General features: G+C 37.9%; 1 protein-coding gene across 3 annotated transcripts in view; it reads right to left on the bottom strand.

Moving 5' to 3' along the window:
• Positions 1 to 11,508: 11,508 nt before the first annotated feature.
• khdrbs3 (KH domain containing, RNA binding, signal transduction associated 3) overlaps positions 11,509 to 24,203 on the bottom strand; it is an 86,792-nt gene continuing 74,097 nt past the window's right edge. For 2 of the 3 annotated variants that reach the window (XM_079485670.1, XM_079485669.1), the window contains 2 exons: positions 14,703 to 14,761; positions 11,509 to 12,754 (listed from right to left, as the gene is read on the bottom strand). In XM_079485670.1, the coding sequence (XP_079341796.1) occupies positions 12,663 to 12,754; positions 14,703 to 14,761 (151 nt within the window). In that variant the 3' untranslated portion in view covers positions 11,509 to 12,662. The remainder of the gene's footprint in view (positions 12,755 to 14,702; positions 14,762 to 24,203) is intronic. The other variant, XM_079485671.1, reaches the window with a different exon arrangement.

Raw genomic sequence — 24,203 nt, forward strand, 5'->3', positions numbered from 1 at the left:
ATGCAACGGGCCGTGACATCGATTGACAAGCTCAATATATGAATTCTGACAGAAAAACAGCTAAAACATAAATAAACAAGTAAATAATTTATATAAAGTGCACATTAACTGTATTAAACAAACATAATCAAATCTACTAATGCTCATGACAATCTTTATGTATAAATGCATATTTTGTTAAGAGATACACTAAGGGACAGTTTCCCATACAGGTTTAAGACTAACGCCGGTCTATGATAAATGTTTAGATCTGTCTAAACTGAAAACGGCTTGCTCCAACACATCTTCAAATAAATTAGTGCCATTGTTTTATCTCAAAATGCCAGCAAGTAGTGTTGTTTTGGAAGGCATGTTTGTAAAAACTACTTAAATGTCCAATTTAAACAAAGGCCTAGTCCGGTCTTAATCTAATCCTTGTCCGGGAAACCACCCTAAAAAGTAAATAAACTACAGTAAGATTTTACTGTCGCTAGTTATACCCTCAAAAATTGTGAGAAGCTTTTATCATAATGAAATTTTTAAATACAGCGTTGGCTAATAAAGCAGCTTTTCTGTTTTACCAACTGTGGTATTGAAATATTTTACCGTAGTAAACACAATTATTATTATGATGTTTTACAGGTTTAAGGGAATCGCTCATAAAATGAAATACAAGAAATCTTGTGGAGTTCTGCACCATTTCGTCATTTTTGGAGCAGGATGGAAAATGATCACAATGTTTTTGGGAGAACTATGACTCGAGTCGTTTTTTCTCATTCGAGTTACAGGGTCATCGTTTGATGGCTACACTCTGGAACATGCTGTTATCTCTGCCGCAAAGTCCAAACATATGTTAGGAACGGTGAAGTGACAGAAATTGTCAGGCGCCAACTTGCCTGAGGGAGATCACTACTGGACAGCTGAATAAATGGTGACCTGTTTGTCCTTATACAGTCACTTCTTATTGCCACAACCTCAGCTGTCAAACATCAGTCTGCTGCTTTTCTTTAACCTTTACATCGCTGTGCACCCCTCTCTAGTCAGTTTTGAAGTCTAGCAAGAGATGGATTTGACTCTTTCACCCAAAACAACTTCTACAGCAGCACCCTTATTCTTCCGGAGAAACCTCAGGTTAGGCATCTTCAAGAACACAATACACATAATTCAAAGATCACTACAGCGCAGCACCAACCATTACTGAATGAAGTGATTTGGAGAGGAACACTGGACGCAGAGCTCAGATGACCATTCCACATGGCTCCCGGCAACCCGCTCACACAGGATTATGGGAAAGCAGACACAAGCTTTTCAATGCAACCTTGAGCAGGGTGAGGCACAGAGGAGGCCGCGCTACAGCCCTGGGCTGAACTGTGTCAATGCACAATTCTCTGCGGAGAAAAGAATTACGGAAAGAAAGAGAAAGCCAGTGGCAAAACAGGAAATGAGACACTGTAGGAAAAAGAGGGTACAATTATTGAACGAAAAAGCCTGGAAAGTCATTCATGTTTAATGTAATTCAAAGCGGGGAAAACATTTTTTCTACATTCACAAAGGTGCCTGGAATTTCCCAGAGCAAGAAATTACAATAAATGGAGGTAGGAAGAAATTAATATATTTACTAATTTTGCTAGATGTCCCTTCAGAAAGAAACGGAAGAAAAAAGCAGTTTTTTATGTCATATGGTTAAGCATTTAATCTCTTCTATTCCCAATAAAAACAAGTGGTTTAATGATATTGTCATGGTGAGACATGGACAGAGGACCCATGTGCAGACAGCGGGTAAAGGGTTAACAGAAGACTTTAATAATAATACAAAACAAACACCCACGAGGGGGTAACATAACAAACAAAGAGAAACAATAACAAGACAGGACTAATACTAACTACACTTAAACAAGACAAGACCTAAACAAGACAAGACCTAAACAAGACAAGACCTAAACAAGACAAGACCTAAACAAGACAAGACCTAAACAAGACAAGACCTAAACAAGACAAGACCTAAACAAGACAAGACCTAAACAAGACAAGACCTAAACAAGACAAGACCTAAACAAGACAAGACCTAAACAAGACCAGACCTAAACAAGACCAGACCTAAACAAGACAAGACCTAAACAAGACAAGACCTAAACAAGACAAGACCTAAACAAGACAAGACCTAAACAAGACAAGACCTAAACAAGACAAGACCTAAACAAGACCAGACCTAAACAAGACCAGACCTAAACAAGACAAGACCTAAACAAGACAAGACCTAAACAAGACAAGACCTAAACAAGACCAGACAACTCAACTCAACTCAACTCAACTCAACTCAACTCAACTGACACAGGCACTCACCACACAACCACAATGAACCAGCACAAGACAAAAAACACAACGGCCTTAAATACTGGACCAAATCAAGAGGGGAACAGGTGTAGGGCATGATCAATAACGAGGAAACGAGAGGACGGGAACAGAGACAAGACCGGAGAGGGCATTTGGCAAGCCAAATAAACAATAGTCGCCTCTCTCGTAATTAAACATGAGGTTCTGTCATGATCCTTCCACTAGACCAAGAGAAACATGACATGATGCGGCATGATTTGTGGTTACTGTGCTTTACTAGAAATACCATTGGTAAGCTACAGTTACTATTTAAATTCTCATAAGAGCTTTTGTCACCGTGATCACAGTTGTGTTTAAACCAAGGAAGCTACGATGTGACCATTTCCCCCGATTCTAGATCAGTTTTGTCTGAAGACTATGTGAAGGATAAATCACTCCAGCATGAAGAACAGAGTTTCCAGACCATTTCCTCTCTTTGATTGTCCCGTTATGTTGAGCCTCGTAATAGCTTGTTGTGTATCATAAATCTCCGCTCCTCGCTCTCCTGTTCCTCCCTCAAATGTGAGATTAAATACAATACGATGTGGCGGCTCAGACCTGCACTATAGAGATTTGGTCAATACTTTCAATTAGTCGAATCATTTTTCATAGAGTATTCTCAGTTATAATGTAATGTAATGACTTATTATTATTAATTATTATTATTATCTTGATATGATGTCAAACCGGTTTTATTATTATCCCACGTTTTAGCTAATCAAAGCTCCTGAAATTCATCTGTCAGACAGTATGGCTCACAGCTGCTTTATCTCAGATGTGTACATTTGTAAAGCGTACGCACTGTGCGAGACACAAATCAAACAGCGAGAGACGTCTGATCATGTGAAGACATTAGACAAAGCCGTGGGGTAAGTCCGACTCAACCCCCTGACCTCTTTGAAGAGAATCTGAGGGTTGGCTCTCAGACGGCGGGCCCCTGGAGGGTAACCAGTGGTTTTTATGTTCTGCTGGAAGGCATCTCTCGCTCGCTCGCTCGCTCGCTCTCTAATTCTCTCCTTCAGGCAAAAGAAAAAAGAATGATAGCATATATATGGTGAAAAAAAGTACAGGAACACAGACAAAGCAAAAGCCATGCAGGGAAATAACAGCACCTCCATTTCTAAGGATAATAAAACCAGGCTCATAGAAGAACCTGTTTTTAGATCACAAAGATAAAACTAGGGCTGTCGAACGATAAATCGCGACTAAGAATAAAAGTTTGTGTTCGCGCGATATATGTCTGTGTACTGCGCATATTAATTGTGTATTTATAAACACATACAGTACACATATATATTTAAGAAAATATTAATATATATATAACAATTTATAAATGTTTTTATAGATTTAAATTATTGGCAAATATAAATAAAAACACATCTAAATATTTTCTAAACGTATACATTTATTGTGGTTATAAATACAAAATGAATATGCACACTGCACACTTTTATTATGGATGCGATAAAACGTGATCAATCATTTGACAGCCCTAGATAAAACATGTCCTGGTAGAAAATAGCTTGTGTTGCTTAAAGTCACTTTTACAACAAACCCAATTCACAATGTCATTTATGCATATAAAAATAATATCAAGTACGTCTCAAATCTCTTGGCTACGACAACAAGACACAAACCGTAAACTTGTGTGCCGGATCGAAACTTCTACTAAAATGCAGACAGAGACTTTAATGAATAGAGACCTGAATAGTAAGTCTTATAAATTGAGGGTGTGAACTCAATTTAAGACGGCATCGTCAACATTTTCCTTCTTGCAGCGCATTTGTTGTGAGATGGTTTTTGTGTGCGATATTACCTCACACAGCTTGTAGAGATACAGTAAACATATACATTGCTAGCTTTTTTTTACATCAGGTTAGTTTTAAGTAGATTTTCAATAGTAAACAAATTGCCAAATGTGCTAGTTTTTATTTAAAGTAAGTGTGCACAAGATACTCAAAAAACAAAGTTGTAAATATAGATATACATACGTATATTTACACATACAGCCTGAGATGTGATTGGAAAGCAAAGGAATTCTCCATACGCAGCTTGCTTGAAATAACCCTTTTTATGATTGTTTATCCTGATCTTATTAAATATATTTTTATTATAGAAGTAAGGATAATGCATATGGACATTATTATTACTACTTCTTAATAGAATAACATACAGGCACTACAATAAAAATCTGCATTTATATTGCTATCGTATAACGTTGACATTCTTCTGCCGGTTTAAATGCTGTTAGTCAGTGATATTCAAAACCAGAAACGGGAGAGAGAGAAAAAAACAGGAAATGATAGCTGAGGGAAATCAGCATAATGTGAGGGTTTCAGATTTTGTGTGCGCGTGTGTCTGTGCGTGTCTGTGGTGTGAACATATTTTCCAGGGGTTTTCAAGTCCTTGGTCGAGGGGAATGTCAAACGTTCCTGTTTGTCATCGCCGTCACAGACAGCACAGAACATGTAAGCCCCGGTTTACCGCGGTGAAACGCTGAGGCTGGACTGATATCGTGCTAAAAGCCACAAGCGGACTACAGAGAAGAAAACCTGAGAGTTCAAGATCCTTTTAAACGATCAAAAGCAAAACAAATCTACAACTAAAATAAACTCACAATTACCTTAATGCATGAAGGAACAAACCACACAACAGCCAAGAAATAAAAACAACACTGCAAAATGAAAATCAAAACTGTATTTTAATTTGGGAAACTGCCGCGTGTGCTCGAATTCTCCACATTTCATCTTTCATTTCACTCTTTTGTAATTCAGCAGGCGAAGGCAAACGCTTTCTCACCGTTTCTTCATTAACTCTGGTTAAAAATCATTCCCTCTTGCTTTTGAATTTAAATGACTTCCATTTGAGCAGCAGTTTTCATTATAAATAATGACTGTTTCAATTGAGTATCATTTCCGATAGCCGTAATCCTTTTAAGAAAGTATAATGGCCATAAAGTCTCAGCGAGACACAAATAAAACTAGAATACAAAGCCAGTCGTATTTTTCTTATATATAAACCATCTTATTTGACTGGCCATTTTATGACCTACGAGCACAGAGACAAGAAAACCGAATCTTTCTCTGAATTGTTTTTTATTTCTGTGCGTCTCCTCACATTTTTTCAGCCCTCATAATATTTTGTGTCCTCCCAGTGTTGTCATTTCTTTTCAAATTTCCTATCGTCTTTTCTCATCCATCTACGTCATTCTACATCTGGTCATTGACCTGCGATGGTTTAGTGGCTGGTCTCGTGTCCCTCTGTCTAAACAGCTGCAGCTGGTGCCGCTTGTGGCCCCTCATCCTCGGGTCCCAATTAGGCCCTGGAATCCGGGCAGGTCTCTCCAGAGATGCTCCGCCCCCCGGATCCCCCCCAACCCGCAGGACTGAAACAGAACTGGCAGTCTCTGACGCTGATGAGGGGGAACAGTAGCTGTAGGGGAGGGCAGTTAGAGCTCCAACCTCTAAGGTCTTGCCAGTAAAAGTTTTTTCAGAATTAATGTCACTCAGGGTTTTTTTCCCTGCGCCACTGTCATAACAGCTCTCATCTTCTGGCAAAGTGAACTTGTCGAATCAAACAGTGGGTGTAATAAGTTCTTCTTAAATATTTAGTCATTCTTCCTTTTTCTGCTTCCTATCATACTTTTCCGTTGTAATAGTGTAAAGGTTGGCGTCTATAGGGTCCGAAGGCAGTCAGGGGTCTCCGGCCACATGCTTTTTCATCATATTCCATCATGCACTGAATCAGAATTACATCCGAACATTACAACAGTCAAGAGCATCCTTTCTGATGGAACACTAATGGCAATTATTCTCTTTAAATTGCATCCTTATTGGCTATTCAGTAAAGCCATTACACACAAACAGGGATATAAAACAATGTTTGTCAAGCAATTCGTATTCTTATGAAGGAATCCAATATAACATTGGGACCATAATCAACAAACAAAAGAGGCTAATTTTGCATTCAGAGGATATACACTGACTCATTTAAACTCGTAACGGCACACAAAATTACACCTATTCCTGTCAAGATTACAGTCATGACTGTTTGTCATTAAATGCATTTAAAGAAAATTGTATTAAATATTCTCTGATAGGACATTCTCATTCAGAAAACAAGGCTGATAAACAAGGCAGCTCTATATCTTCTTTTATTTTTACTCAATATTACTCTTAATCTTAAACAGATCGCGCTTATTGATATTGTTTGCTATAAATCTGCGCATGTGCCCGCTGCCCTACACGTCACAACTTGTCAGCGATTGTTCGGGTGATAAAATCTAAGCAACGAATACACTATTATAAGCCTTTAAATTCAAGCCAAACTATTTAAAATATTTCCACTATTGTGTATATGTACGCTTCAGTTGATTCGCGAGTTTGTGAAGAAAACTAGATATGGCATCCTAGCTCTTTCGATTCAGAATTCAATTGTTGTCATTATTTACTTACCTTCACGTCTTTTAAAAGTTGTGTTTTTATCCCGGTTATGGCCCCTAAACAACAACATGCTCAATGGGAAAAGTCCATCAGACAAAATTACACGTATTATGAAGACATGTCATAGCTTTTTGCGAGGTAGCGGATTTAAGAAGATTAATCTGGGTGGGATTAGGAACTTTTTCACTGTTGATGTTGGCTATGTCTTGCTCTACAATAAAAAATAAATGATATCAGAGAAAAATGAATGAAATGAAGTACGTGTGATTTGTAAGGTGTCAGTATAAACGACTACTAGCTAATTTTGTTCTAATGAATAAACAAGCACAATCCCTCCTTTATTTCCTGGTTTATTGTGATTCAACGTGATACAAAATGTTTCTGTTTGTACTGTAGGCCTGACGTTTTAATGACTGTTTTTAATCTTTCAGCTCTCATCCTTTTGAACCACAGCATAGATTTTTACAAAGAGAACTGAAATGTCACTATGGTCATGTCTCCAAAAACATCCGTGATAAATGTCAAACAACACGTGTGAAAGTCAAACAGATTATCTAAATCACAGGCCAAATCATTTCCAGTGGCTCTTTCTGCGAGACCTGTGCCGTGGCATATTGGTCTACATACAGTGAGTGTACTGCTATTCAATGCTTTTCCTCTTGCACATTTGACAAAAATCACAAATGAGACAGGAAAACAATTATATGGATTTTTGTATTCAGTATAAATGGCATGCATTCTAATAAATGAATAGTGACTCACAATGCGCTCATATAATCTTAGTTCATAATAATCTTTAAACATTGGAAGTTATACTTCTTAGTTCAGTTTCATCATGAGAACGAGAGAAGACGAGATGTTAAAATAGTGAATGATATAAAGCACAATTCATATTCATGAATCTCTACAGAAAACGATTTAATACACAGACACTGGTAAACTACCACAAAGGCATATTTCTCAAAGAAAAATAACTATGAGCACACACAGAAAAGGCAGAGAACAAGATACATTATTAATTATTAAACATGTTGAAAAATATGAGGGGCTTTAAAATATAACCTAATGGCACATTTTTGAACCACTGACAGGTAAAAATCACCTTCGAGGGCTAATTCCGCGCATGTTAGTTTTATGTTGGTTAGCTGTAAATTACTGTTCAACACACATTAGTATGAGATATAAGTCAGACTTATGAGATATGAGCCACACAATGTTCAGCCCCAAAGTGCATTTGACTGTTTCAGCCAATCGGTGAACAGAAGAGCTGTCAGTGGTTGCTGTCCATGGTGCTGAACTTTTAAAAGACAAGATCTCAAACTCTCTAACTTGTGTTCCAACATTCAAGCAAGTATTATATATATAAAATGTTTATATTAAGGCATTATATCTTGCAAAAAGAAGACTTAAGAACAGTAATAAGTTGTCATTGTGACATTTAAATGGCAGTTAAGCACCCTCCACCCCAACAGGACACGGTCAGATAGAAAACGTACCAACATTATGCCAATCATCAAAATCATTTATTTACAATTTCATGATTGTTTCAGCTCTGTTCACACCTTTTTATTGCGTGCTTAGGCAATACCGAGCAGAAGGCAAATTTTGCAGTGACTAAAACCAATTCTTTTACTGATGAGACCATGACTCCTGCCTAAAGCTGACCTCTGACTGACACAGAAGACCTGCCGCTGGGTACATTTGCATATGCACCACAGCGTTTGGCTTAACACCTGTGCAAACAGCCATCTGCCAGGACATCAAATTCAAAGACTCAACCAAAGATCTTATTGATCTTTGTAAATCACAACGGCTTAGGAACACACAGGAACTTTTACATTTGATCACAGAGGTTTAATAAAGGTGAAAACGAGAGTGAAATAAAAGGTGCAAGTGATGAAATCCATCGAGTTAAAGAGCTGGATGTACAGTATATTCTTTCTAAAAATATACATCATGTTATTAAGAATGGTACAGAAAATTTGTTTTACATTAGTGTCTGACACCTTTTTAAAGAGACATGTGTTTATATCTGGGAAGATTTGCGTCATTTTTGTTGACGGACAGGAAAAAGTAACAAATAATAATAAATAAAAGTTGTTTAAAGGCAGAGCATTAAGATCAAATAGTAAGAACTACTAATAATTGAAATATCATTTCAGGAAAGTAAATAGGGACAATTTTGACTTCATATTGACTTATTGAGAATAAACCTGCAGGTTGTTATAGATATGTGGGCTGTTGGCGTATGCAGATTCTCAAATTCACCTTTTAATGTTTTATGAGACCACATAAAACCAGTAACACTGGATGAGAACACACTCACTGTATCCGTTTCAGAACAACGTGAAGATCGTCCAAAACATTCAGACTGATCAATGGAAACCAGAGCAGAAGTAAAATGAGCCAGTGTTTATGGCATAACAGTACATGAATGTACAGTCCAATGCTTTTACATGAACACAGTAATCAATTCCACATCAACTGCTGTGTGATTTTACAGGATGTATACATTTCATGCATTTAGCTCTGTGCATACTATATACAACACAAAAGCTTTGGTCCTCAGAGATTTGCAAGAAAAACTCCAAGTTATTCCAAATGATCGTCTCCTTGGTTCTCCTGAGCGGAGTAAAAATGCCTGTCTTAATGTCTTAGCGTACCCCACGTGCCCCCATTACCCATAATCCTTTGCGCAGACAGTAGTGGGTTCACCATCAGTGCAGCCTGCTGCAAAATGCATGTTGGAACCTATAGAGCAATCGCGAGCCAGCTGTGAAAAGCACCATTTCGTCATCACTTTCTCCCAAGAGGATCGGAGAAATCCATTTCCTGAGCAAAAGAAAGGTTGACCAATTATCCCTCTGATATTGCAATATTAGCGCTCTTAGTGTGGCACTCCGTGACCTTGTAAAGGTTCAGGAGCCTTTTTGAGACAGTTCCTTCTCTGCGGAGCGCTGTTCTTCTCTGTAGACCACAAATGGGGGGCTTTTGTGTTCTTCGTGCTGAGTGCGTGCACTTCACACTGGTGGTCAGGTAGTACTTTTTCAAGATCAGGTAACAGGATCAAACCTACATGAAACACAACAATGAAAGAAAACATGAAGGAAATGCGAATGAATGTTGTACCATGCGCAGAGATTTATGGGCGAGGATAATCAGACTCACCGCAGTTATCAGACACAGAGACAGCAAGAGGACACTGTGTCGGGTCCGATCTGTCCTGTTCTCTTTTCTTCTCTCAACAGCTCATCTGTTTATCCTCTCCGGCTGTGGAGGCTTTTGTCTGCTAGAGAAAAGCATGTGGTCCTTTTGAGTCTGTGATTTAACGGCAGACAAACTCAATCTAACGCCGCTTCTCCATCAATATGTGTACTAAAATCGAATCTATATGAAAATCACACTATTTATTATCTTTTTTATTGCATTCCGATTGTTTTGAAAACAAAATTAACATCATTTGTAAATAAGATTTGTTCAGTTTAATTACATATTTTGATAGATTTCAGATTTACTTTGATTCTGGAATTGGTAATAAATGGAAATTGTGAAAATATTGCTTGACAACATGAATATCAATCTTACCTCGGCAGAAACAGAGACCTTTTACTGGATTTCAGGACTGCGGGCCCGGCTACGACAACCTGACCAAAAAGACAAACATTAAAACAGAAAATGTATCGATTCTGACACAAAAACAAGTATCTAAAATGCTGCTTTACCTAAATAAGAAAATATTCATCATACATTGATTCAAAATAATATAACAGAAGTTATTTTATTTTAGTGATACTGTTTTTTTTAATGTAACTATTTATTCATCTTTTTACAAATTTACTTTGAATTTAAGTTGCCCAGCAAAAGCCAAAACAAGTTGTGTTAAATTAGCATGTTATTTTTTGTTTTATCCAGTTTAAGAGCCAGTTTAGATGAGTGAGAGGTTAATCATGAGATTAGATTGTGACGGTTGTTTACCTTGTGTAACGGAGGCCTGTATATACAGCTACCACCTTCAGTCATCAGCTCTGAGGTCAGCTGGGGTCATTTAGAGGTCATGAAGGGGCGGGCTGTTTAGTGGACTATAGAGACGGTCATGTGACCAGAAGGGGAAGAAAGAGCAAAAACAGCAAGCAGAAAAGGCGGGAAATCCCCGAAAAAGAACCAAATTCAAGATATTTTATACACTATTGAATCTTGAAATTAAAAATGTTTATCAACAATGACAATGTGATGCATCACTGTCCATGTGCAGAATTTTCCTAAAGCAATATTCAATCAGAATTCAAATAAATGCATTAATAAATGAATAGCACTGATTAGACGTTTAACTTTTATATATAGATTTTTGATGCACAGAAAGCACAGAATGTGTCATGATGGTTTCCATTTGAGAATTATAAAAGATAACAAGGCTTTATAATTGCAAATTTATTTTGAGATAATCTTCGGGGTGTGTTGTATTACAAAAGAGTGTGAATTTAATTACGCAGGCTGTAATTACATTTAACTTCACAGTAGTAAGTCCTGTCAAAACAGATGCATGCATCTGAATCATTTAGAAAATATAATAAAAAGTATTTTTTTAAGGTTTAAAAGTGTTGCCACTAATATGCTTTTTTATTCTTTCAGCTTTTTTATCTGCTCAAAATGCACACAGATTTTAGTTTAGATTATGCAGTTTTGCCAAAAGAAAGACAAAAGGTTCAAGTTTTTTCCTTTGAAAAAAGTTTATTTTATAATCAACTGAGATGAGAATTAAAGGGCTTACACAAGCTTACAAAGATTATAGCTCTTAACAGAAGTGTATTAAACTGCCATCACCAGTAACACAATCACTTTCATAACTCTCATCTTTTAAACTTCAAGAGACAATTCATTTGTTTTAATCGTTTTTTAAACACGTCTAGTTAAAGGTCAGTCAATTAACACTTTGATGTGCAATTGAAATGCATTCGAATACGTTTTTAAAGAATATTTGCCCAAACTGCTGAATCGCCGCTAAAATGTCTCAGACTGTCGCAAGCGAAGCTTTGGTTTAATTTTCAATGCTGTCTTATCCACCGGCAGGCTACTATATACTGTATATAGCACATGACATACTAATGGACAGTCTAAGAAAAGCCATAATTAGATTAAAATGGGGTTTATAGTACATTAGAACTGCACAGCAAAGTGTAAATTCTCATTGACTTGAATTGGAGATTTTAGTCTTTTGTTTTATTTTAGAGTAACAGTGGAAATCTTGTCGGACTTCTCCTGACAGTCCTGACAGTGACTCACTAGGGGAAATCATCGATCATCACTGAGCTCGTGAAAAGGGTTCAAACGCTCGACACGCAAACCAGTTGAAAGCACGCAGGCTTTTCTCATCCAAACGGAAACTGCACATTGTTCATACGACATGCTCCTATAAGCCCTTTAACGCTGAACTTTCCACTTAAAAAAGAGAAAATAAGGAAAACAACAATATGTGCATCAAGATTCATTTTTCTTTTTTTTTGTATAATTTTCATTAAAGGTACAATGTACACACCGAAGCAGATCACCCCTCTGAAAAAAAGTATCTACAAAAACCCACCTGGCTAAATCTAAACATGGTACACGTCACATAGCCTAACTCCGCCCCTAACCGCTAGTGCCCCTGTGACATATGTGGCTCTATACGAGTTCTGATTGGTTGTCAGATTAAAACCTAGTGAACATATCCAGAATATTCTGTTTGTGGGGATTGTCCGTGTAACAACAGTTCGACAGAAACAACTTCTTTATATTTTTGTGGTTTTGGTTCATTTTATTTGAAAAAGAAAAAGAGAGTCCATAGAAAATCCATTACTTGGGGAGGGGGGGCACGGGAAGGAGTGCGGCAGGTCAGAACCGGGTATACGGTTGCTCTCTGTAAACTCCTTTGCTCGTCCTTGATGGTGGCGCCTTTTTACGACCGTTTGTCCATTCCTCCGGGCCTAAAGAAGGAAACACAATGGTCAAAATGGAGAGGTTTGAAAAGTCTAAACAACATTGAACCCCACTGACTTATATTGTATGAACAAAATGACGGACACATTTCTCAAAATATTTTCCTTTGCTTTCTGCGGAGTCAAATGGAAATTTTAACAGCGTGAGGGTTAATAAACGTGACAGAATGTTTATTTCAGGGTGAACTAAACCACATTTCCATTCAACTTTTTCAAAACAACATACATTTCCAGTTTAGCGTGACAAACCACCACCCAACATCTGTCTTTCTAAGCACCTGACACCCCTGCTAATTTAGTCATGGTCTAAAAACGACACTCAGAAAACCTTCAAACCTTCTGTCCTTCACTTGAGGAGAGAACAAAACACCTTTAATTGCATTCACGGATCAAATGGCCACTTGAAAGGGTATTTACAGGAGCGCCCTAAGGCGAGAGGTTACCGTGGCCATTAGCGTAAGAGCAGAGCTCATTCGCCGCGGCGAGCGTCGATGAACGGCCGCCAGTATCGACGGGCGCTTTTGTGTGATCTCGCACCCGTCCGGCTCTTCTAAGGAGCAGAAAGGCACAAAGGCTGCGACTCCACGGCGATTCTTTTTTCACACGGAGAGCAATAGCCAATAATCTTTAATTAAAGAGCTGTCAGTCTCGGCGCCGGCTTAAAAGCAAAGGCTTCGGCTGCACTGTCCTTGCGCTTAGACAGAACAAGGGTGTGTATCAGGCGAGTTCGCTTTTGAACTGACAAGCTGTCGGGGTTTTGTGCCTACCGGAAAAGAGTTAACTGAAATGTTAACTATGGATTGCATACGCGAGTGTGTGTGTGTGTGTATGTGTGCATTTAAACAAGTTTAAGTCTTACAAACACATTCAAAGTGTTTACACTAAGATTTTCAAGTTTCAACTTCTAAATCATTCTTTTTTAAGCTTACTATTGTAAATTGGTGTAATAAATGGAGACATATAGATTGATGTGCAATAACAGATTTATGTTTATTTTGACCTAGAAAAAGACACAGATTGCACCTTTAAATCTGGTTGATATCTATAAAATCAAGGATCTAAAGTCGACAAAACCATCCGCTGAATCTGTTACGACTTTTATAAACGAACACACAAACGCTTACATCTGCACAACTGTCCTTTGTGAATACTCAGTAAACACAAATTAATATTCCGTCCGTTGAAAAAAAACATAACGGTGCTTCTTATCTGTTTCTGGGACGATGACTTGACATCAGCAATTTAAGAGCGCCGAAATGCTTTTTCAGATACCACTGCTATATTCGAGCACTTCCATGCCTGGTGTGCATGAGCGCGGCCTTATTTGCCTTCCGAAGAACTACTGAAAGTGTCCAATGGCATTCTGGATCTTTGGCTGCATCCGGACCCATCTCACTTCGCTATTCATTGTAATTGTCTGTTCATGCGAATACAATCGAGGCGTATAGATACTGCAAGCTAAAGCTTTGCAATGCCAGCAGGATTTACAAAAACGTACATACAGCAGTAACTGTGTGTGCTAGGTGAAGGAACGCTCCTGAGGTTTGTGTGGTAAACAAAGATGCATTATAAAACACATTGTGATCTGTTTGGATAAGCCACAAATGCATTGAAAATAATCATAGCAAATTAGCCACCCAAAGGAGTTACAGATGTTTTACCCTGGTTAAGAGATCATTTTTTTTTCACCCATAACCATAATAAAAATCACTGTAATGCTGTGCCTGTCATGGCTTATTGCTTCACTGCACTGGCGAGAGTGAAAATCGAGTAAAATCTCAGGAAATTACGATGATGAAATGCCGTAGTAATTCCCAGAGGCATTTCAACGTACGGGGCCTGAAGCAATTTGACGGCTGTATCTCTCGACGGTAGGAAAGTCTCTGGTCATTTCACATGGTTATGATTTGAAGTCATTTAAAAATAACACACTCACCGTAAGATTCATATGATTCTCCACTCATGCCATGACTGTATTCATAATAATCCTCTGAACTGTAAAGAGAAATGAGAGAGATGTTCAGAAGAGACGTCTTATGTTCGGTTGATGATATAGGTTTAGCATGAGCAATGCTCTCGGCTGTTTCGGTGAAGGAAATATTTAAAACAAAATGTTCAAATGAGAAAAAAAAAAATTAGTCCATTGTTGAAATGCAGTACTGACCTACGTATATAATTTGTGTTAATAACACAGCTTGAATAAAGTGGTTAAAGAAAGAATTTCAAATGTCTCATCTCATTTGTCATATACAACATAGTATGACATAAAATATACAGCCGCGGAAAAAATAGGAGACCATTCCAAACTTTCAATCAGCACTTTTGGGTGTATTGTGATGTATTGTTATCCAGTCCAGTGTCTGTTGAATATCAATGAAATCAAACCTCAGGAGACATCCAACAGCAACGTGAAAGACTGACAGCACGACAAGACACAAGAAAACTGGGATAAAGATCCATAAAGAACACACTTTTTGTACTTTTCCGAAATACAAAATGACTGTTGTATTGCTTTAAAGTGAATATGAACTTATTTTCTTTGCATTATTTGAGGTCTGAAAAAACACAGAGCATCTTTTCTGGTATTTTCGCCAGTTTCTTCAGTTTCCATTTTCTGCAAATAAATGCAAATAGAAACATTTTCTTTTAATTTGGGAGACATGTTGGTTGGTAGTAGTTCAAGGAATAAAAGAAAAAGTGTTTTTTTTACCTAAACACATACCTATAAATAGTACATTTAAAAAACTGAAAATAATTTTGAAATGGTCTCTTAAACATACACATAAAAAGAATGCTGAAAATATGTAGACAAAATTGGACTGAATTTGATGAGTTTATATTGAAATCTCGATATGTTTATGGCACATGTTTGGGAATCTTAAGAAACAGTCTAAGACATTTCTTCGAAAAACAGTGAATATTGGAATCTTCATCTCAAATAAAACTGCTGGAGATCCAAGAAAAAGCCTTAAATAACATTTAATCTAGTAAAAGATGAATCTTCAAAAACAGAAAAAATGATATTTAAATGATATTGTATAGATGTGTGCTTGTGTGCTGTACATACTGTGTCTATCTATATTTACACACACACACACACACACACACACACACATATATATTGTATAGATAGAAGGGTGAGAGAGAGAGACGAAGACGGGGAGAGTGTAAGGCATGTGGCTGCTTATATGACATTGTCTGCTCCCTATTTAAATTGATAAAGCAACATCTCAGCATCCACACCATGCAGAAGAAGCCATCGGAGAAGTTATTTTCTGCCTTGCATTGATGTTTCTCTGAAGTTTGGCTCCAGGGTCTCTGTCCCTCTCTGCCTCCAAATTGAGTTTTTCTCCCATAGGCCCTCGGCTGAGCTCTCGAGTGTCAATCACAGCTGAATGGAACTCGAATCTTGTCCAAACTCTCTCATTCCCATTGTAAACCCTCTGAAAATTCATCCTCTACTCGTTTAATTTTCACTCTTTCCCGTCGTTTATTTCCCTTGATTGATCTCAGTCATTGGTTTGTCGAAAATATCTAGCATGAAATTCAGTCTGAAAAGGCTGAGAAAGGCGTGCATTGGCTTTCCATACGTTTTTATGCGAAGAGGAAATCTTCGGTGAAACCTTGCAGCAGATCCCCATCCTGTTGTTACCGCCTTCACACTTACAACTGTGTCTGCACGCCAAGGAGAGAAAGATAGGATGAGCGAGCGAGCGAAAAAGAGAGAGATCTTTGGACCAGAACTACGGTCACTATTTTCCCCAACTCCCACACACAAGCTCACGAAGCCGGAGGGAGGTTTCATATTATGTGTGATGGAATTCAGCATTTCCACTGTGCATGAAGGTGAAATTGAAAAGACCTGAAGCTTTTGTGTTCAGTAATACATCAGTAAACTTCAAAACTCACAGCCAGATGCGTCTCTCTTTACTTTACATCTGTGTGCATGCCATCACACATACAGGACCTCTCTCTCCTCCAGACCTGGTTAGAAACCTTTAATTTCAACCCTGACACATCGTCAATATTCCTCCTTCCCATAACTCCGCTCTCGCTCTCATCTCCAGCGCTCGGCTCGCTCTGTTCTACTCAATTACCCCGTTCAACTCAACACAGAGCGTTAAACAATGATGCACTTCAGTCAAACGCAGTTCAATTCCTTCCAATGATCACACACAAGTGTAAACACGGTCAAATAAACAACAACAATCGACCTGCAGCTAAATCTGACTTCACTGTGCTTGCCGTTTCATAGCTCTTACAGCATTCTCATCTGGAAGAAACACACGAGAAGTTTATGAGCTCTCATTTCTGACTCGTTTTTCTTATAAGATGCAGGAAAATGTTGGCAACACTACACTTTGTCTATTTGTATGAAAAACAGAACTGGCAAAATCTATCAATACAACCACGCAAAATAATGAACAGCTATGGGAAACGAAAGACACACACACACACACACAAGAGCGATGCTTAGCCAGACAAAACCCACACTCGGATGTGTGTTAATTCTTGAGGCTTGTATCTGATGATCTATAAACAGATTAAATAACACATAAGCTTAAAACCAGCATTGGGTTTTCCTGTAACACTTCAATGTGTCTGTGTGTAAACCACAGTTGGGTAAATCAATCACACACTTTGGAGAATTTGTGGTGTTGGTTAACTATTCTTTGAAACACAATTTAAAGCGGTTGACCAGCTATACCAGAATGAGTTCTAGCCATTAGCCTTTAGGGAATAATGTTCTATATACATTCATCCTTTTGATCCAAGTATCTCTCTGTATTTTGTTTACCATAAATCATTATTATTAGTAACCCTTTATGTTTGTCCCTGGGTTTTTGTCCCTAACCCTAACCCTAATCTAACCAATAACAAGAATTGAAATCTGGCGGCACAGCGACGAAATGCTTCTAGTTTTTTAGCTAATAATTACAAAAATGTTCCTGTCAAATAATATTATTAGAAAATCTCATGATCTATAAAATCCAGAAGGACTGAACGGTTTGGAGTTAACATGGTCAATGTCAAACATGGAATACATTTCAGAATCTCAAAGGGGTGGTGCAACGGTGTGTCATGCATTCTGACTTCTTTACAGTGTTGAACATGCTGTCTTCTCATGCTTAACATGGTCAAATTGACAAAAAAAAAAAACGAGCTGGACGTATTACGTAGTATTTCTGTGCTTGATACACTCCCCCAGTGTTCGTACAGGTTTTGGAAAGTTTTTTTTCAAACATGAAAAATCGTTACGCAACAACTTTTCTTAGTCCCTTATTGCACAAGACTCAGGAGCATGCGCACAAGTCACTTTCACTTGTGTGCAGGAGAGAGAGAGAGCAAAACAAAATTTTTCCGCAAAGTTCAGCTGTGTTGTTTGTTTGCTGTTTGTTGGGTGATGAATGCTATATAAACAGTGGATGCAACGCTGGATTTGGAGATCGTTTGAAACTGAGAGATGGAGCGGCGGTCCAAGCGCTAAAAGATTCTGGACATGAACCACAGGTGAAACTGATTTCTTGTGTTTTCTTGGCAATATGTACGTCCTTTAGTTCTGCCCCTCCCCCCACATGAGATATACAGAAACTGTCTGAGTTAGGGCCGCTTTAAGAAAATAAACAAAACATTTAATATATGATATTATAGAATGTGTATATATATATATATATATATATATATATATATAAAATGTATTTGCAAATAAATGTGATATAAAAGTACATAGCATTTAACGAAAATAAAAATGATTTTCCGTATGGTCTCAGACTACAGTAGACTCTTAATTCTTCTAGACTACTTTTTTGCCTTTTTATTATTCTTTACCAGACAGTACAGTGTAGAGACAGATATGATGGGACGAGAGAGAGGGGCACAGGAGCCGGGAAAGGACCACAATCCGGGATTTGAACTCGTGTCGCCCACAACACTTTTTCCGCAACATCTCTGGCAAAAACGGACTTGTATTATTTACAAATATAGTAAAAAAAAATCACACAATAATCCGAGCAGTGATGAATGAAGTGAGAATGAGAGTGTGCTCTTTATTGACATTCATTGGAGGCCCTCTCTCTCTCTCTCTCTCTCTAGTGGTTAAACAGATGGTGGGGTTAAATCTGAATGATGTATTACATCTCCCAGGTGAGCTTTATATCTTCTGGTTCTCTCGTCTTGTTTTCACAGCTGGTAAATCTGCAGCGGGGCGTCTGTGAAGAGCCTCGCTGGTCTAATCTACTGTGAGAGGCTTTTATTACTGATCGCTAATTACTCCCTTATCTCTCTCGCTCAGAGAAAGAAAGAGTCAAGAGGTATAGAGGCCGCAAGGTAAATAAACATCACGCAATGTTCAATATGTTGTTTTTTACAAATTGTTCACTCAGTTTTGTCAGACCAGTTTGGAAAAGAATACACGTGTATACACGTACGTGTAAATGGTGATTTTCAATGAATAACTTAAAAATATGCTGAATCGAAAATATAATAGTAACTGCTAAAAATAAGAACAACGTATTGTGTCATATTCTACTGTCCATTTAAACAGCTTGTCTTTATCATGTTCTGCATACATGCTATACAAAATCAGACAAGACACTTCACACAAAACAGAAAATACTTCAGTCTGTTCTTCTCAGAGATGTAAATTAATCTAATTTTAGGGTGTGAAAGTTTTCTCGTCTCCCCAACAGAACTGAACAGAACCAAAGGTCCACAGAGCTGCGCGAACACAGAACGAAGACACCAAAACTCGAAAATAGATCGGAAAGAAGTTAAAAATATCACCGCGTCTGTCTGAAGAAGCTGGAAGAAAATGGGGCACAGGACTGGAAGTGCGAAAAGAAGTCAGATACAGGTGCAGGAGCGAGAGAAAACCCTGTGAATCTGACGATCTGAACGGAGGAAAATCAATCATGATTATCTTGACCTGCAGAGATGGAGCAGGACTCCGCATCGGCCCAACACAACTGGGGAGTGACTTATTGCTTTATTTACAGTAAACCACAAAGTAAGACAAACGGATTTGGATTTTTTTCTAGATTTAGTTTCTACTCAGGAAAAGAAGACCTGCAACAGCCCTGCTGAGAAATGATGTTCCAGACACGGAAACAAACACCTTAAGATTCACAGGAGAACAGGAGAATCCGGATCCCTTTCCATAGCTGCTTTTAGAAAGCCGAAAAACGCATAAACGTAGATGTAAATGGAAATACATTAAGGACTGCATTGAAGCCTTTTTGAGCAAACAAAATTGATAAAAATATAAAACAGTCATAATTTGTTTCCCTTCGTGTTGTTCCAACACCTGTATATGACTCTTTTCGTATGTAAAACCCAAAAGAAGATATTTTGAGAAATGTCTAAGCGATGAAAGTCAATGTCCGGTGTTGTTCGGTTATCAAAATTTTTCAAAATATCTTCTTTTGTGTTCTGCAGAACAAAGAAAAGTAATACACGTTTGAAACGATGTGAGGAATTTTTTGGGGTTGACGTTTCCTTTCATGAAGAAAAGAATTTCATTTTGGGTCAACTATCTCTTTAAATCAGCATTTTAATACCAAATGTGAATGCTTCATCATTTCTTTGCATTACAGTAATGACAGCATGGACTTCATTGTCATGAAAATAATATCGCAATGCACATATCACAATATCACCCGAAAGAACGCTTCTAAAGCAAAATAACATCTAGCCAAGCTAGCCAAAGGCGACAATGGCAGGAGAAAAACTCAGTAAGAAACAATCAATCAATAGAGTCAGTTGCCACTAGAATTGGTCTTTCCCCTCCAAATCTAAACTGGTTCTTGAAGCAGTGCTAACCTTTAAAAAGACACAGTCTCACAACTCCCCGCTGCACTAACATTTACCAAACACACAGCTCCGCCGAGGACTATACTGCTGTCATTCTGTGTGTGTGTGTGTGTGTGTGTGTGTGTGTTATAAGGGCCATATGGTGAATTCTAACACTCTCAAAAAGGATACACTCACCCTCCCCAGAGCATTTCCTCAAAATGTGTGACCACGGCACGCACACATGTGTGAGACACGCAGGACCAAAACACAACAATACCCGCAATAATTTCCTGTATGCGACCTTCATACAAAAAGAAAGACAAGAACTTTTGATCCTTTTGAGACGAATCTGGTGAATTTTCGCTGCTATTTCATTTAGCAAACACTAGCCTCTTTCTATTCCAAACACCTGCAGTGAAGGAGAAATGATTAAATAGCTCTGCCATAGACATGCATTCAAATAAAAGCATTCATTACACAGTCTGTTATGGGAAATGCATGCTTCAGACCACGACGTCTATTGTTGTCGTACACACAGTGAAAGATTTCACGCCGGGAACTGTGATACTTGCGGAAATAAAAACAGGCTTTACATTTCCAGAAGAAATATAAGTCATTCAAACACAAGAGTAAAGCTTTCTTCAATAAGCCATGAGACTGTAGGGATCATTCATGTTTGTAGCACACACGAAGAGAGACGCCAACATCTTTAAGAATAGTTCACAAATGATTTACCATCATGTCATTCAAACTCTTTTACATGACTTTGTTGTTTTCAATGTCTCAGTGGTTAAGAGGGTTTATGCCAGAAAGCACAGGTACGTCTGTCTGCTAAGAAAATCATCTGCTATGTAACATCGCAGTTTTACATCAATTCTAAATCACAAACATCTTACAGACGTCTTCTAGATGTATATATGAAATCTGAGAGGAAACATCTCAGAGACGTATTGCAGATGAGCAAACGTATGCAGGCATCACATAGATGTCTCCGAGATGTATGTGTGCTATCCGGGTAAGACAGGTAAAAAGGTGTCCACTGATTCAGAATATATATTTAACATATATTCCTGTTTTCATATGTTTAAAAAAGCCAAAGAACCCAATTGTTGGAATAACAATGTGACTTACATATCTGCTACTAACTATCTAAAAAAACTTTTGTATATTCAAGGGTATTGCTACTCTTTACAAACGCAACTGAAAAATTGATGTTAACGTCAGTTGAGTCTTCTGGTTTGCTCTGAGAAATTCAGACGTTTATAGCCCTACACCATCTCATCTAAACAGCACAAATGTAACTTGTGACCTGATTTCTTTTGCTTTGATTTTAATTCAAAGGGTTTTGGAAACAACTGCAGGCCTTTATTAAAATGTTTCTAACGGTAGATAGACTTTGAATGACTCATGGAAGCAAAGACTGCGGTTAGAGTTTGGACAATGCAGGAACACCATTAGCTCCAAAAAACTGCATTCCCGCAACCTGCGGGGGAAATATCTGCATTTCATGGACATCGTCCTGAAACAAGCTCCAAACTGGTGATCTGAAACATTAATCTGCGAGCGGCTTTGGTGTCTCTTAAATATTGGTTTATTTAAGTGAGACCGGGGGAAGCCAGTCCTGGATCCGGCTCTTTTTCTATGATTAAAAGAAACATATCCCTAGATTAAATACGACTGGATCATTACTAGAAAATCCAGCATAGCTCAGTAACACACAGACAATGTTTTATGAATCAAAGAGCTCAGATACCTGCAACGTAATGATCACGGCACACATGGGCTAGCGAAATGAAAAGACTTCATGTTCATTGGTAGCGGTGGGAAAAAGCGCTCGAAAACGTGGCAGTGACAGTAGGGATTGACATTTTAACAAATTAAAAATAGCTTACTTCTTGAGATGTCACTTTCCGTGTCAATTTATCAATTTATCGAGTCAGAAAAGCAAATACACATGTATACACAACAGGACACAAATACACAACAGGACACGATCTTGTAGGCTAGATGGAGGACTTGAGGGACTGGAGGTCTTGAAACCACGTTAAAAAAATATAGAGATATCCTATAGGCTGACATATACTAAAAGCTAAAAAAGCCTCCATTTTAAATTCACAAAGACTTAAAAAATGCTTTAAAAATACCCAGAACGTACATCAAAAATGAAATGATGAGGGTTATGTTGATGCATCGACTACATCAATTATGAGCGTTCATATTGAGGTTACACATTGTCATCCAAAAAACAGATCTGTGTCACATGGTTTACATTTAACAGTAGTGTTGTCACGATACTGGAATTTCTAACTTCGATTTGTATACGATACCATTTTACCAATACCAATAAGTTTTACTGAACAAGTTAAACTGACCTATCTCTTTACATTATTTATAAATTGTTAATCTAATTGTCAATTTTACTAACAGATTTACTATTTAAAATCAAAGTTGTATTTGTCAATATTAAAGGGGTCAAATGGCTCGTAGACGTGTTTTTCTGTGTCTTTGGTGTGTTTTAAGTTGCCCATGCATGTATTAGACAAAAGATTCATTCTATCTAAAAGCGAATGCTCACCCAGACTTGCCTGAAACGCCTCGTGTAAAAACACCCCCACAAATCTACGTCAGTTCATGGTATGATTTGACTACGACCTCCCAAAGGTATACTTTTTTAACGTGAACATTTATGTGCAGAGTGCATCATTTCACTATCGGGAAAAAGAAAGCGAGCGAGAACGCGCAGCTGGTATCGATACGTGGAACATGCGTATTGGAACCGTTTCAGATTTTCCAGTATCGATACATATCGAAATATCTATATTTATTCTATTAAATCTATTCATATAGTGTAAACATGCAATTCTGATGTAACCGGGCTCCACGAGTGCTCCTTGAGGTCCAGTTCTAGCATAACATCCAACCCTAAAAGAATCGCCTGGCCCGCTCCTTTCAACCAAATCCTTCTCTGCAAAACCCCAAGCGAGATGAGGAGAGTTTTCTAGGATGAGGACAATTTGTTGCCGATCTATTTGTGTTTTGCTTAACAGCAAAAAGCTCAGAGGCATATCACGGATAAAAGATCCCTCTAAATCAAACTCTGTTTCCCATCACAAGTGCTACTGTAAGAATTCAGTTGTGGAGAAGAACAGAATACAACGATGAGATCAAAGGAATACATCTTAAATAAAAACACAGCAGGCCACCGCTGGCTGCACGGCAACAGGTCAAAATGCCATGGAAAGTTGCATGAACTGCAAATTCACGGAGGGAACAGAGGGATTTCCATGAAATTACATCTTAGAACATCGTCTAGGTCAGTTTGGGGGACAATTGAACGTATGGAGTCAGAATATTGTTCCCTTATGCAGAATTTAATTCACATTAATAAAATGTAAAACCCAATTTTGCTTGTTACACAAATAAAATCACAAATGTTTTTTTATTTTTATGATAATTATGTGTTTTCACTATTTAGGTGTAAATTTCTATAATTCAGCCTTAACTCTATGACTACGGTTGTTTCACACTGGTTATGTTTTGTTAAACATACAAACTTAATATTATTAAAATATAACCCCTTTTCATCATATTTCCAGCAAACATAACTAAGTCACAAGGGCTGTCAAACAATTAATCGCAATTAATC

The sequence above is a fragment of the Barbatula barbatula genome, assembly GCF_947034865.1.
Source record: "Barbatula barbatula genome assembly, chromosome: 21".
Classification (NCBI taxonomy): domain Eukaryota; kingdom Metazoa; phylum Chordata; class Actinopteri; order Cypriniformes; family Nemacheilidae; genus Barbatula; species Barbatula barbatula.